Source organism: Ciconia boyciana, chromosome 1 (genome assembly GCF_034638445.1).
Source record: "Ciconia boyciana chromosome 1, ASM3463844v1, whole genome shotgun sequence".
NCBI classification, from domain to species: domain Eukaryota; kingdom Metazoa; phylum Chordata; class Aves; order Ciconiiformes; family Ciconiidae; genus Ciconia; species Ciconia boyciana.
The window spans coordinates 135,659,078-135,672,734 of NC_132934.1; the positions used below are offsets into that span (position 1 = coordinate 135,659,078).

Below are 13,657 nucleotides of genomic sequence, written 5' to 3' on the forward strand. Positions count from 1 at the left end.
TGTAATTAAGTCCTTGCAAGGGTAAACAGAAAATGGGTGACGGGCTTAACTTTCTGCAACACTTGCATGATGGTCTTTGAAGAGTGCTTTGAGTGTTCCCTTTTATTTTCCTTTTTTGTACTAACCGCATCAACTTGAAGTGTCTGACTTCTACTAGCTTTCTTTGGTGTTGATAATTAAGTGGGATAATGCAAGTTAGAGAAATGGATACCAAAACTAATAACTAAACAGATGTTTGGCTTTGTTTACTTACAATCAACCCATGTAAATGTGTATTTACTGGAAAATGAGCTGTTTACATCTGCTGTGCAAAGAAAATGGGCCCTAAAAAGACTGGGTGCTGCTGAAATTGACTGTCTATCAAGTGCCGGATGCTGCATGACAGAACAAAGCTTATTTGCATATATAGTGCATTGCAACATATTTTTATCCAAAGCGTAAGTGGAATACATTGTGGCAGTCCTACTAATAAAGGTAAGGTTTTATTTTACGTAAGGCAAGTTGGAAACACACATGAAAATGATTTGCTGGAGAAAACTTAATTAGTCCGCTGCTTATTTGATATCATGATAAACAAGTAGTTCAGTATACAAATTGGCTTTCGTAATGTGGAACTGCAGTAATAGATCTAATTTCATATGCAGCTTTATAAATATCATGATTTGGTTTCCAGAAAAAAGAAAATATTATAATAGACAAAAATATTTTGTAACGTTCAAAATCAAATTCACTGGTGGTGTATGGGTATTTTTACCATTTAAAAGTTACCTGGTTTATGATACAGCTGTTGATCTGTGTTAGGGAGTAGCTAATAACCTGCTTGCATATTAGACCTGTAGAATTAGGGCAGTCAAGTAATTTGTTCAAAATGGATTATATCCAAATTCATATAAGAAATTCTAAAACAACGATAAGAAAACCTAAATGCTCGGGCTTGATTTTTTCCACGTTTTTTTCCCCATGCTTATTGCTTTTTCTCTCCTCTTTGTGATAACAAGTTCATGTATGAAGAGTGTGATTCTCATGGTGAGGTTAGTATTAATACTGCAACTGTAAACGTTTCCTTGTGATTAAAACTTATAAAAACTTATGAAAACTTATAAACTTAAAACTTATTAAAACAATATAAAAAGTATTTATATTGTTTGGGACCTATGCTAAGCATAGAGCTTTTACTTAGGAGTCTTAATCTTTTTTTGTTGTCTTAGATGGCTACAAAGACCAATTCTGGAACATGCAAGCTCAGGCTTAGAGAATTCTGTGTGACTCCAGTTTACTTGTCCACAGTATGTCCCTGACAAATTCTATGTATGGACACAGTTTTAGTTGAAGAAATGTGCTTTGTCCCCATTAATTTAAACACAGTGGCATTATCAGATGCCCATGGGATGCTTCTTCCTGGCCTGTACTGTTCCCTGGAAGGAGTGAAGGAATAGTCGCTGTGTACAGAGCTTAATTTACATGGTTGTCATGACTCCACAGAATATGGAGAAATGGGGATGGCATCTGCTGGGATGAGTGGAGAGGGACAGATAGATGGTTGCACATAATAACAGATGGGGATAGTTTGCCTGCAGGAAGGAACTGCAGCTTGTATGTAGGAATGAAGATCATCTGTGGTAAAGAAAGATCTCCTGAGGTAAAGAAGGTTGTCTTTGGGCAAGGGGAGGAGTTTGACTCGTACAGCTTGTGTGTGTGGATTAACCTGATATTTAACTAATAGATTATACAGCTTCAAATCACTTAATCTGTGTTACTCTTTCAAGCATAAACAAGCACTAAATGAGTAGAATTTGGGTTTTTGAGGGCTGTTTCAGAGAGATTTGTTTGTAAACTAGGGTGACGAGTTCTACATGTGCTATATGGCAAGTGTAATAAGCCACATACTCAGAAGTAGTCTATTCCCTACAGAATTTGGTTAAATTTAAGGTAAGCCTTGTATAATGTGGAAGAACCTAAGTGGTATACAACTAGACAGGGTGAAATCTTTTTATTTTACATTCAAGTTCTACTGAATAGAACTTATGCTTTCTATCGAGCAATTTACAGGTGGTAAAGTCATGGTCTTGAGTCAGGGTGCAGTTTCCTCATCACCTAAACCCATGCTGACAGTGACTCTCTTGCTGAGAAGGCCAGATCTATCCCTGCTGCCACCTTTGTGGTGGTACTTGTGTTGATCCACTTGCCCTGTGATTATGTGGTTCCTAGCTTGTTAGCTAAAATCTGAGAATATGCAGGGGAGCATGAAGGAAGTGCCAGGAGGAGGAAAGCAGTGGCATTGAAAAGGGGAGGAAAAGGCAGCTGCTTTTGGTGGCAGCCAGGACTTTTGCTAAAGCTAATAGTGTAACTTAAATTATGTCTTATTTTTAACAATTCCTAGTGTATCTAAGTGTTTTAAAAAGCCAGTGTTCCCCATGTATCTTGTCTTGACTCATGTCTGTGGTGAATCCCCAAGTCAGCTAACATAGTTAGGTAAGTTCTAATTTACGTGTCTCAGGCCAACAGCTGAGGTGCAGCATAAGTCATAGGAGTGTGGCAAGGAGCTTCAGCAGCAGTACTGACTTACAGAGTTTTCAGTTGTCCTTTCCCTCCCTCTTTCCTCTGTGCCAGAGAAACTATATGACTGTTCTAGACCTGTATTTCAGATCCATTTAAACTGATCCAATTTAAATTGCTTATTTCTAAAAACATACAGTCAGCAGCTTTTCTGTGTTTACAACTTGGCCCTGCAAACATTTATCCAAACAACTATAAGAAGGCAAAGTGCTGCAGGAACAGGAAGGAAGGGGAATACTTAAATGCCATTGCCATGGAAGCTGAATGATACTGGACGTGACATGGCTTGTTACAGCAGTATATTCTGGTCATCTCTTCAAAGATAACAGCCCTATGGTTTAAGAAATGGTTCCTTAAGCAAAGGGGAATAAGTGATGCAAGCCTGTAGCTGCAGTGCTGGGAGAGAATGGAAGAAAACATTAATGAATCCTTATGTGCGTAGTTTGGCAAACTGCCAAACATACAGACACTGTAGGATTATCTGATAGAGAACTCGGTTATTTGTAATAACTTTGGCTCTAGCTTCACAATACAAAGCATTCAGCAGTAGTATTTGCTTAAAGCATTTGTGTTTTTGTGGTGGGGAAGTGGAGCCTCCAGTGGATGCTTAGAACCATCCTTACCCTTAAAGATTAGACTGTCAATTCATAGCTCACTGTGTAGCAACTGATTGGCAGGTATAAAGCACTGCCTCCTGGAGCGATTATCACCTCTGATCTAGCAGATCAGAATAGCAACTAAGAAGCAGGAAGCACTCGCTATTATCCCGTTACAGTACATGAAGTTTCTACTGGTATTTTTACTTCTGCTTTTGAGAGGGAGGCAGGCAGGCCACTGCTGATCTTATGTCATATCCTTCTGCTTTGGTCTGTTGAGGTGATGTTTTAGAGCTGAAGTGTGTGCATATGCTAGGATGTTTTGCTGAATAACACTTGCATGATGACTGTTGCTGTTTCAGACTCTAGTTGAGTATTGTGTTGACTAATTTTCACCAATCTTGAAGATTTCTTTTGTTGTCCTCTCTGTATAGGAAGCTGCAGAACTTGACTTGGAGTTGGCATGGATGTAGGATTGTTCTTTGTTTTTGAAGGACATCATAGTTAATATTTGTCCTTGAATATGTTCAAGAACTCATGGGTGTTCTAGGTTCTCTGAGAAAACACTTTGCTCTCCTTTGAAAGTAAAGTAGAATTTTCCCAATAACCATCTAATTGGAGTTTCTGAATAGTTAGCTAACCAAAGATTGGGAAACAGATACTCTTCTATTTTGAAATCCCTGAAAAGGCAAGTGAACAGCAATTTCCTAAAGCAGCCTTTAATTAGAAATATTTCCTAATAAAGATTCAGAAGTAGAGTGTAAAAGTAATTGCTTCTGAAGCATTGCTAAAGTGCTTGTTAAATGTTAATATCTTCCTACTGTAAGAACTTCATGTTTCTAAACAGAAACCCTCACCCCTCCTCTCTGTTTTCCCTATAGCCTGCTTCTGTGGAATTGTTCCCAAACTGCTGTGCACTCCATGGTCCCGCATCTTGTGTGTTGTTCTAGCTTGGGGTTTCTTTAGATGCTGGGAGCAAAAAAGCCAAGCCTTTATCAAAAGGTAGCAGTTGTAATTTTTGCCTGCAGTTAACATGGCTTGCCTTCATAGGCTTTGTGCTGGTTTTGATGGGAAAGAAGTTAAAAGAAAAACTGAAGCAAACTTTCCCTGAAAAAGAAGGTGTGCCAAGTGTTCATGAAGTCTACATCACTGCTGTGTGATGTTGTCAGTAAAATGGCAGTGCTGCAAAACAACTGAACTTGAGTCAGTTTGGTATAGGCATAAATAATTTCTTGTCTCTCTCTTGCCTGAGGAAATAGACTGTTTTCTTGTCCACTACAGACATAAAATAGCTTAAATTGCAGGAAGAAAATAATTTCAAAGTAGATGTTAGGCAAATTTTCCAGTGGTGATAATGAAGCATTTAAGTAGATTGCCTGGAGGGCATTAAAAAGTTTCCATCACTGGATGCCTTTAACAGATTAAATATCTCTCAGGAATACTACAGGTATGCTGTTTGGGGGACTGGATTAAATGAAGTCCCTTCTAATTTTTGTGTGATTATGATTTTTAATTAGGTTGGGTCATGACAAAATTGGCTGAGAAAAATGTCAGTTGGGTTGGGCTAGCTAAATAGTTTTGTTGACTCAAATCAACTCTACTATTTTTCTAATTTAAGAATCTCTAATGATTCAGGCCAAAAATTTCAGAGAGTATTATTAGCTTTTTAAAATGAGTTGTAAACACAGATGTCAGTTTGAAAAAGATGGATTCTAGTAACTTTAAAACAGTGTGGAATTGCAATGTGCAGCTTGTATTGTAGAGCTACTACTGCTTTGGCAAAACTAGGATCTAAGACCCATGTGTTAAAGTCAGATAAACGATTTGCATCCAAGTTTTTAAATAAGCAATGATTTTTCAGAGGTAGTATTTCATATTAGTTTGCTATTGTATTGTGCTGTAAAGATACCATTGCCTCTTCCCTACCTGCTAGATCAACTCTATAAACTCATTAGATCCAGATATCTAGCTATCTTAAGGACATGCTTCACAGGCTCAGGTGTTGTCTGAGGTCTGCAGAGTCCCACAGAAGGAAGACAAGGTAGTCTAGATACTGATTGTAGAAGTTGACATCTGTCCTTTCCCCCAGTTTGTCTTTTCTGGTATTCAGACCAGCAGGCTAACTGCTCTGGAGACAATGTAGCAGGGAACACAGAAAAAATTAAGAAATCATAGTTGGAGCTTGTGAGATACTGTAGTTCTGTGATGGCAAATAATTTGTCAAAACTTTATTTTCCTTTCTGTTGTTCGTCAGGCTGCCCACAGTGCCAGACCCTCTGTGTGATGGTCTCGGATGTCCTCAGTGGGGTACAGAGGTCTCACTGAGACTGCAGTGTTTTCCATCTCACAATATTGCTGTGTTATCGCTTCATATCTCAGTTACTGTTGTCTTCCATTTAATCTTTTAGGTTCACCTCTACAGTGTCAGTTTATTGCTAGTCTAGCTGCAGGTGGTGTTTACATGTTCTGTAGGCTAAAAAGCTGCCAGGAGCGAAATAACCACTTTCTTCCGATTGTTATCTGACAATCTATCTTCCTTTATCAGTAGATAATAAGATTCTGTCAAGATGAGACACTAATCCCATAACAGTAATTTGAGTCAATCATCCAATTTTGTGTACCAGGATTTTCGCATCAAAGACAGTTAATTCGTCAAGTTATAAACCATTGAAAATATGAACAGGGCGGGGAATACCCCAGGGGTGTGTGGTAGAGTAGAAGTTTGGAAAGTACTGAAAGGTGACAAGTGGATAAATGTGAAATGAACACTTCCGTGTCCTTATTTGTTGATACCAGTTGTGTAAAAGGTAACATGGTCAGCGCTTCCAGGCCAGAGTGTGCTGAAGAATGTGTGCAGCTTGGGATAATCTTTGAATACAACAACAATGAATGGTAATCAACCTCATAAGAGTGCTAGAAAATGGGCTGCTCTCATTCTTCTTTCTGTCTAGAGAGCTATTGTAAAATTAAGGAGAAATCTGTTATGAGATTTGACAGGCATTTCAGTGAAGACACCAACTTTGATGGGTCCAGGTTTCCAAGGGTGGAACACTGGAAGACATGAGGTGTTTTTTTTTTTTTCAAGGACGAGGAGAATCACAGTCACATGTGTGCATATGTGTTCCAGGTAAAAACTGAAAATATGAAACCAGAAAAATTGGGCATTTGAGTTTGTTACAATATGCCTGTTTTTCAGTTGTCTTCGTGAGCCTATATCATGCCAGCAGTGTTAAGTAAAGTGATAGTTTTCAGTAAGTACCTCTCTGGGAATTTTTTATCTGTGGAGGCTCCAGCAGTTCTAGAGTTAATATTTTCTTTTTAGTCAAAGCTTCTACTCCTTGGGGCTAGTACTGTATACCATCATCATGCAGTTCCTCTTCCAGTTAGGAATATGCCTCAGCATTTTGTTTTCAGTGTAGGCTGATGCTTGACTTAAGCAGTAAGAGAGGTTTTAAGAGTTAAAAATTCACATTTGTAATGCTCTATTATATACCAAATTCTTTTGAGCTCTACCAAAAATCACAGCAGACTTCATACAACTTAGTTGCAACTGTCACCGAGGTACAAGTGCTACTGTTTTGAGAACTACTGCATTTGTACTTGGCTTGTTCAGAATAGTTTTAACTGCTATGGAATAATGTTCAGATTACTGATACTGAAAAGCAATATAAATCCTGTAAAGTTTCTAGGATATTTTTGTTGTGCTTTTTTTGTAATTGGAGATTAGAACTTAAAAATATACAGGCTTGAACATGTGAATAAACTGAGACGGCACAGAGGAAATTGTTAGGTTTAGAAGTCATGGGAACTTTCTCAGTTCTGTTGTAAGACTTCTATAATTTTGTAAGACTTCTATAATTTTAGTATAATTTATACTAAAATAGATTGAAGATTTTAATTGGTACATCATGAAAGATGGTAACTGATAGGCAGAGTTGTGTTTTGTGCTTCCCCCCATCCCGAAGGTGTGTAATGGGCATATGTGGGGCAGATACTCCTAAATCACTATTACTCCATTAAAAATGTCCTCATCTGTCTTCAGGGCATTGCTTTTAATACAAGAAATTGAGTATTGCTTGCTAAGTCATCTTTCAACAAATTGTACACTGATGTTCATGCTAGTAATATGAGAGTATTAAGTTCAGTGGCATAATTGAAAAGCAAAAAAACCTTTGCCTTCTGTGAGAGGTGTCTCAGATACCTATCATTTTTTAAACAGGCATTCTTTGATAGAAAGATCATTTTTGTCACGAGTAATGCCACTGCTGTACTACCCTGGCAAGGTGCTGCTCACAGCTGTGTTCGAGGCCTGTTACCAGTGTGTGTTTATCAGAGCAGATATGGTAGGTGATGTCAAAAGTTCACTTAGCCCAGTGCCCTGTCTCTGACAGTAGCCAATAGTCGATGTCTACCAAAGAGGCTAGAATGGAGCAAATATATAGGGTGGTCTATCTCTGGAAGTGTGTCTCAGCTTCAAACAATTTTGGCTGAGAAGAAACTCTGAGTTTACATAATACAGTAATTATGATGTGAAGTTGTCCTGTATGTTGTTGGACCCAGCATGCAATGGGGGGTGGGGTGGGTAAAACAATGGTTCTCCCTGCCCTCTCCCTCCTGGGAGGTCTAGAGTAGTCAAAAATACAATATTGTATTTCTGTATCAAATGTCCTTTTCATGTCAGAGATACAATAGTGAGATAATCTTTTTGTTTTCTTGCATATCTGTCCACCTTTCTATATGTATAAGAATATGTACATTTCTTTTGTAGCCACGTCATGAATACTTTAATGTCCCAGTGTACTAAATGGCTTCATTCATCATGCATGCAGAATTTCAGAGGAGATAGACCTGTGACTTACTCATGACAGAACATTACCATCAGCTTGGTGAATCCAGTCATCTTGAATCTAATAGAATACCACAACCATTCTCTGCTGTTGTACTTTCCTCTTCCCCCTCTGTTTTACAGTGTTGTCGCTTCACATGTCTCATTTCAACAAAACTTGTGCTTGTTGGCATATGGTTTAACTTTTTTATTGTGTGTAAGCTTGAAGTCTTATGCTTAAAAATTCTGTAGAATTTTCTGAGCTAAACATCTATATACTGCAACACCTATACTGTAACATTACTTGACCTGTGTTTATCTTCCAAATAAGTTGTGGTGGTATTTAAACATACACTTAAAACCTGTAGATGAAGTTAGTATTTACAGAGAAACTAGTGAAGGAGTAGTATTATGTGAAATGTGTATACACACAAGTGTTAAATGATGATACACACAATTCTGTACAGACCTTGCATCTTAATTAAAGATGCACATACCAGTATCCTTTTCTGAGACTGGCACAATAATGTGACTTACCTTATAAAGAGGAGGAAGGCAGAATTGATTAGGGCAAAGAAAATGTCTTATGTAAATCTGAAGTTACAGCACTTGTATTTAAATGTTCAAAACACTCTTGTGAGTAGTTGAACAATTGCTGCTACTGAAGGAGAGAACAAGTTCATTGTTTTACAGATGGTTAGGGTTGGAAAGAGGTTTTTTTAAAGTCTATTAACAGCATACTTGAAATACTTCTCCTTCAACTGGCATTTCCAGTGTTAAGTGCAGACTACGTTGTATACCAGAGAACTGCCACGAGGATGAATATGATAAGTACCTTTCAATTAAAAAGAGTGGGCAGAGTGAGAGGCCATGTATTGCATCCTCTGTTTGCCTAGTAGAAGAGGATAATTTGTAACCTAAAACCAATGCTCTTTTTGAAAATTGTTTAAATGTAATTAGCAAGGAGGTGGTTACTGAGCTTAACACAAACAGCTAGTTCCACGTGTTATATGTGGTAATGCACTACCTTTCAAATGTTAAACTGACCTAAAAATGGGAGATTTGGGGGATTAGACAAAAGATTTGGATTGGACTTGCAGCATTCTGAAATCTTAGAAAACAAGATCATAGGAGTGGTTTTCCATTTCCAAGTTTGCCTTTTTTCTGTAAGACATTAACAATGTGTTTGAATGTCTGGTTAACACTGCTTTAGCCTGCATTATTTCATGCCTGTTGGCTTAAAATGCTGTGCATTGAGCTGTAATGAGATGCTGTTTTTCTTGTTATCTGTATACAGCTGCTTGCTTCTAAATTACTAGGTAATGAATTAGCTTACCTGGCATGTCTGAAATAAAGTATTGCATGCACTTTTGTCTCATGTGAATGACTTTTTTTCCTCATCTGTGTTCTGATATATTTCAAATTTGCATTGTTTGCCTTGGGTGATTCTGAGCTGCAGGTAGTGTATAATACTGCAGAATGTTTTCCATAACAATTGGATAAAATGTTTGACACTTGCTAAAACAAATAATGTGAACAAAACATAATATAATTCATTCTGTTTGTTTCTTAAAAGTCATAATTGATTAAATTATTCCTCTAGCAAAACACATTAGCCTTTAGGTATTCCTTTTGAGGTTATATTGTTGATGTGCACACAAGAAGGCATGTCTGCCTCAAGGTTACTGCTGTAGTATTAAAAAATTAAAATCTTACTGAGTTTTACTGGTAAGGTATCTGAGGACAAGTAGCCAATGTCCTTGAAATGCATTGCTTTAAATTCATTATTAGCCAATGACCTTGATTTACTTCCAGAATTTTAATCTTTATTTAAGTATATGCCTGTTGAAAATTACCTACAACTTTGAATTGGCAGTGGAGACAATAATACTGAACTGCTCTAAGGATAGTAGCAGCAGTGTGCTGTATTTCTTCATAGCTATTGAATAACTTTTTTTTCAGGTAATTTAGTAAATAACCTGTTTCACCACTGAGTAACTGTAAGTGTCCGCTGCTGTCTAATCAATTTAAAACTGTGAAAAGTAGTTTTATTACAAATATTTTCAAGACCCTGAAATGCTTGAGAAGTTATGTTGTGTTAGAATACTCTGTTTGAGTTCTCTTGCTATAGTTAAGAATGTAGGATTTTTTTGAGTAAAATGCTTTAAGTTGGTGGATAGGGGAGACACATGTCCTCTAAAATGAATGCAACAAAGTAATCTGGGAATATAATACGACAGGCTGTATTAAAAATGCTACATAGCCTTTTCTTCAATCAGTGTCTCCTTTTGGGGGGATTTGTGTTAAAATACACATGTAAATCTTTAATCCTGCCATCCTGTCTGGCTTTATCAAGGTCACTGCAGTTCTAAGAATATTTAAATATTGCATCAGTGAGAAAAAAACCACTATATCTTTAATACACCAAGTATCTTGTTTCCAGTTTTAACTTGCCTTTTTCTTACCATCTCGGAGTGCTCAGAGGGGGTCTGTTCCAAGCACTGACTGACTCTTGAATGAAGTTGCCTTTAAAATACCATAGCTTGTTCCTTCAATACTAAATCACCTTATACATGAACTGAATGAGGATTGTAAACTTGATCATTTTGTGCTACATAGTCAAGGCTGATAGGCACAATGTTCTGGTGTTATTTGCAAGATTTAAGGTGTTTAATTATGTATTTTACTGACAATTTTTTAATAAATATTTAGAAAGCAGTTAAAATAATTTTTTTGCTGCCTTAACTATTATCTGCCTTTTTTTCTGCTTCATGCTGTGTCTTGTTTTAGGATGCTAAAGTAAGTTTACTCATACTCTGGATACTAAAACTGTTTGTATTTCCATAAGGATGCAGTATCCCTTTTAATTTACTATGATATTGTTAATAATTATGGAAAAGGACAGGCTAATGTTTCTAATTAAATTACTGTTTCTTTTCAGATGCTATAGGAATAATGAATACAGAACTGATGATAACCCTTTGGAATTTTGTATTAAACGACTTGCTCTGAATCTAAGCAAAGCTTTTTAAGATTAGAATTAACCTAAAACTTGATGCCTGGTGTGGAATAATTCAATTCCAATCCTGGCAATTCCTCCACTTCTGTAGGGGTCAATTTATTGACACCAGGTATACCAAGGTGCCTTGACCTGCTTTTATGAACTAAGCATGGGACCGGTGTAAAAAATCTAGACTCTTTATAAAAAGAGCGTAAGGGATACTGTATCTTAGTTGCATCAGTCATTTCAGTCATCCATTTATTCATTCTTCCCTAACAGATTTTTGAGACCCATGAAACAATTCACCACAAAAATCACTGACTCCATTGCAAGATGCTTCCCCATCCCTCCCCAATTCATCTCTCTGTTACTGGGTTGTGATTTTGTTCCCTGCTGGTACATCTGAATTGCTTTATTTTTATTATGCTTAAGGGCAATAAAATCTACCAGCTATTCCTGTGAACCATGACAATCTAATTAAGAGCTCTTTGAAAAGTGCAGCTAATACCATGTTTGCAAACTGCAGTACTTTTATATTTTCATGTCTTTCAGCTTTTCTTTTTTAATTAAGCATCTTTCATACTAACTCCTGTATGGTGCTGTTCAATAGAAGCACAGGGTCCATTTACCACTGTCTCAAATTTTCCCTCCATAGGAAGCAGAGACCCCACGTAGTGTACTTGAAGAAATTGGATTGACATAAACCTTCACTTCAGCTGATAACATCTCAGTGTTTCATACTGTAAATGTTCACTGCCTTCATTGTAATGTTTAGCTAATGGTGTAAGATGCTGTTTGTCAGTATTACTGTTTTGCTAAGCTGCTTCATTCAGGCCTACAAGAAAAACACTCCTTTGAAAAGGGAACAAGAAACTAAAGTCCAAAAATCATAAATGAAAAGGAATTAGATTTAACTTGACTCAGTGTCTCCCTTCACTGTGTTTATAGGAAAATTGCATTTGACTTCAATAAGTACTGTTTTTTATAAGCGAACTTGACTTCAGGAAATAAATGCATCATTATGATGTAGCATATCTAAATGAAAAGAAACTACACGGACAACTCCAAATATGAAATGTTATGGTGTAGAAATTGTGTTTATGCAACCAAAGACTTTTGTTCATCTACGTTTCAGTCACCACTTGTGATAATTCTGCTTATTTCAGTTGATGCATAAAGATTGGAAATACCTGTTTACTACTGAATTTGTCATTATACCAAAGAATCCTGTTAGTATCTGCATATCAAACTGGTAAAAACTGTTCAGGTGATACTGCTTTTTGCAAGAAAACTGCAGACTGATCAACTCACTAGAAATGAAGGTGTATTTAAGTTCTAGCTACCTTGAGCAAAACTCTGCAAGTTACTGTACTTAAAAGGGAATGCATGTAGTAAAAAAAAAAAATAATCCAAATAAGGAAACAATTTTTAGATTTGATATTAGCTTGCTCTGAACATAAACCCAAGAAAGGAAATAGGCATTCTGACTGTATAGAGAGGTGCATAATGAAAATTGGATACTTTTGAAGATGGGAAAGAAGGAGCTTTACAAAAGGGAGTTTTTATTATTTTCTTTCAAACTTGACAAATTAATTTGTATTTATTGGTGTTTTATAGTTATGCTTTAACAGGTGTAGAGTAGGTACCTTTAAAAAAAAAAAAGGCCACACTAAGTGTCAATGTCATTTTAACTGCCTATGTCAACCTTTAATGTGTGACACATCCCTTATGAAACTCCTGTGTGATATACAGTTGAACCAACTAATTTGCAGTGAGAGCTTTTAAATATTAGATTTGTATAGTAGATTCACTGCAAATCATGTAAAGTGATACTAGGTAATATTTTGACACTTCTAGCAGACTTTCAGTAATTATAAACTAAACCTGTTTCACTTGAGGAAATTCGATTCATGTATGCTTTTGAGGTTTGGGGAGGTAGTGCCACACTTTGGAGTAGCCAAGTTCTGCTGTGTGTCGGCTTGGTCCCTGAGCAGGTGGGGCTGTTCCCCTCCCCTCCCAGTAACTTCAGGCTAGGAGTCGATGCTTTGGCTTGTTCACTTGAGTAAGTAGTGCCACATTTTCACAAAAGTTAGCTTTGGCATGGGTGCTGGAAGCAGTCACACGCTGCTAGCGTAAGCACTTACGCAGCCATCTGGAGAGCTAAGCTGTGGGCTTGATGCGATCCAGGTTAAATTTAACCCACCAGGAAAGGCTCAGTGTTGCCACTTGCAGGTCCCCTGATCGAGACCCCAGTATAAGTGCTTGTGGCAGCAGAAGGGCCAGCTGGGGCAGGGGTGGGCCCGCATGCTTCTGTAGCAGCACCAGGGTGGAGCTTGTGAACTCAGTGTTAGAATTTGTCTACTTACGCCCTTTCTGGGATTTAAGCATACCGGATTACTAGAGACCATTTTTAGCCTAGGGCACGCAAAAGCAGTGGTGCGCATTTCCCCAGTGTACAACGTGCAGGGATAGATGAGGTTAAAGTGGTAGTAGAATGACCCAGTGTGTGAGATTGACGTGGTAAAAGTACCTTAATTTAAGTCAAACCCGAGGCAATTTTCTATGTATTAGACATGTTTTTAAAGTTTACACTGTCACTTGTATGTGCTTGGCTGGATTAAGCTTTGTTGTGATTGTGACAAATAAACTGTTTGACCTCTGTCTGTCACATTGGTTTAG

General features: G+C 37.4%; 1 protein-coding gene across 8 annotated transcripts in view; it reads left to right on the plus strand.

Annotated features, from left to right (window-relative positions):
• AP1S2 (adaptor related protein complex 1 subunit sigma 2) overlaps positions 1-13,646 on the plus strand; it is a 33,320-nt gene extending 19,674 nt beyond the window's left edge. For 2 of the 8 annotated variants that reach the window (XM_072849366.1, XM_072849359.1), the window contains one exon: positions 7,921-9,344. In XM_072849366.1, coding sequence (XP_072705467.1) covers positions 7,921-7,956 — 36 coding nt within the window. In that variant the 3' untranslated portion in view covers positions 7,957-9,344. Of the gene's footprint in view, positions 1-998; positions 1,032-7,371; positions 7,496-7,920; positions 9,345-11,633 lie in introns of those variants that run through there. The other 6 variants (XM_072849356.1, XM_072849354.1, XM_072849358.1 and 3 more) reach the window with 5 other exon arrangements.
• The last annotated feature ends 11 nt before the right edge of the window (positions 13,647-13,657 follow it).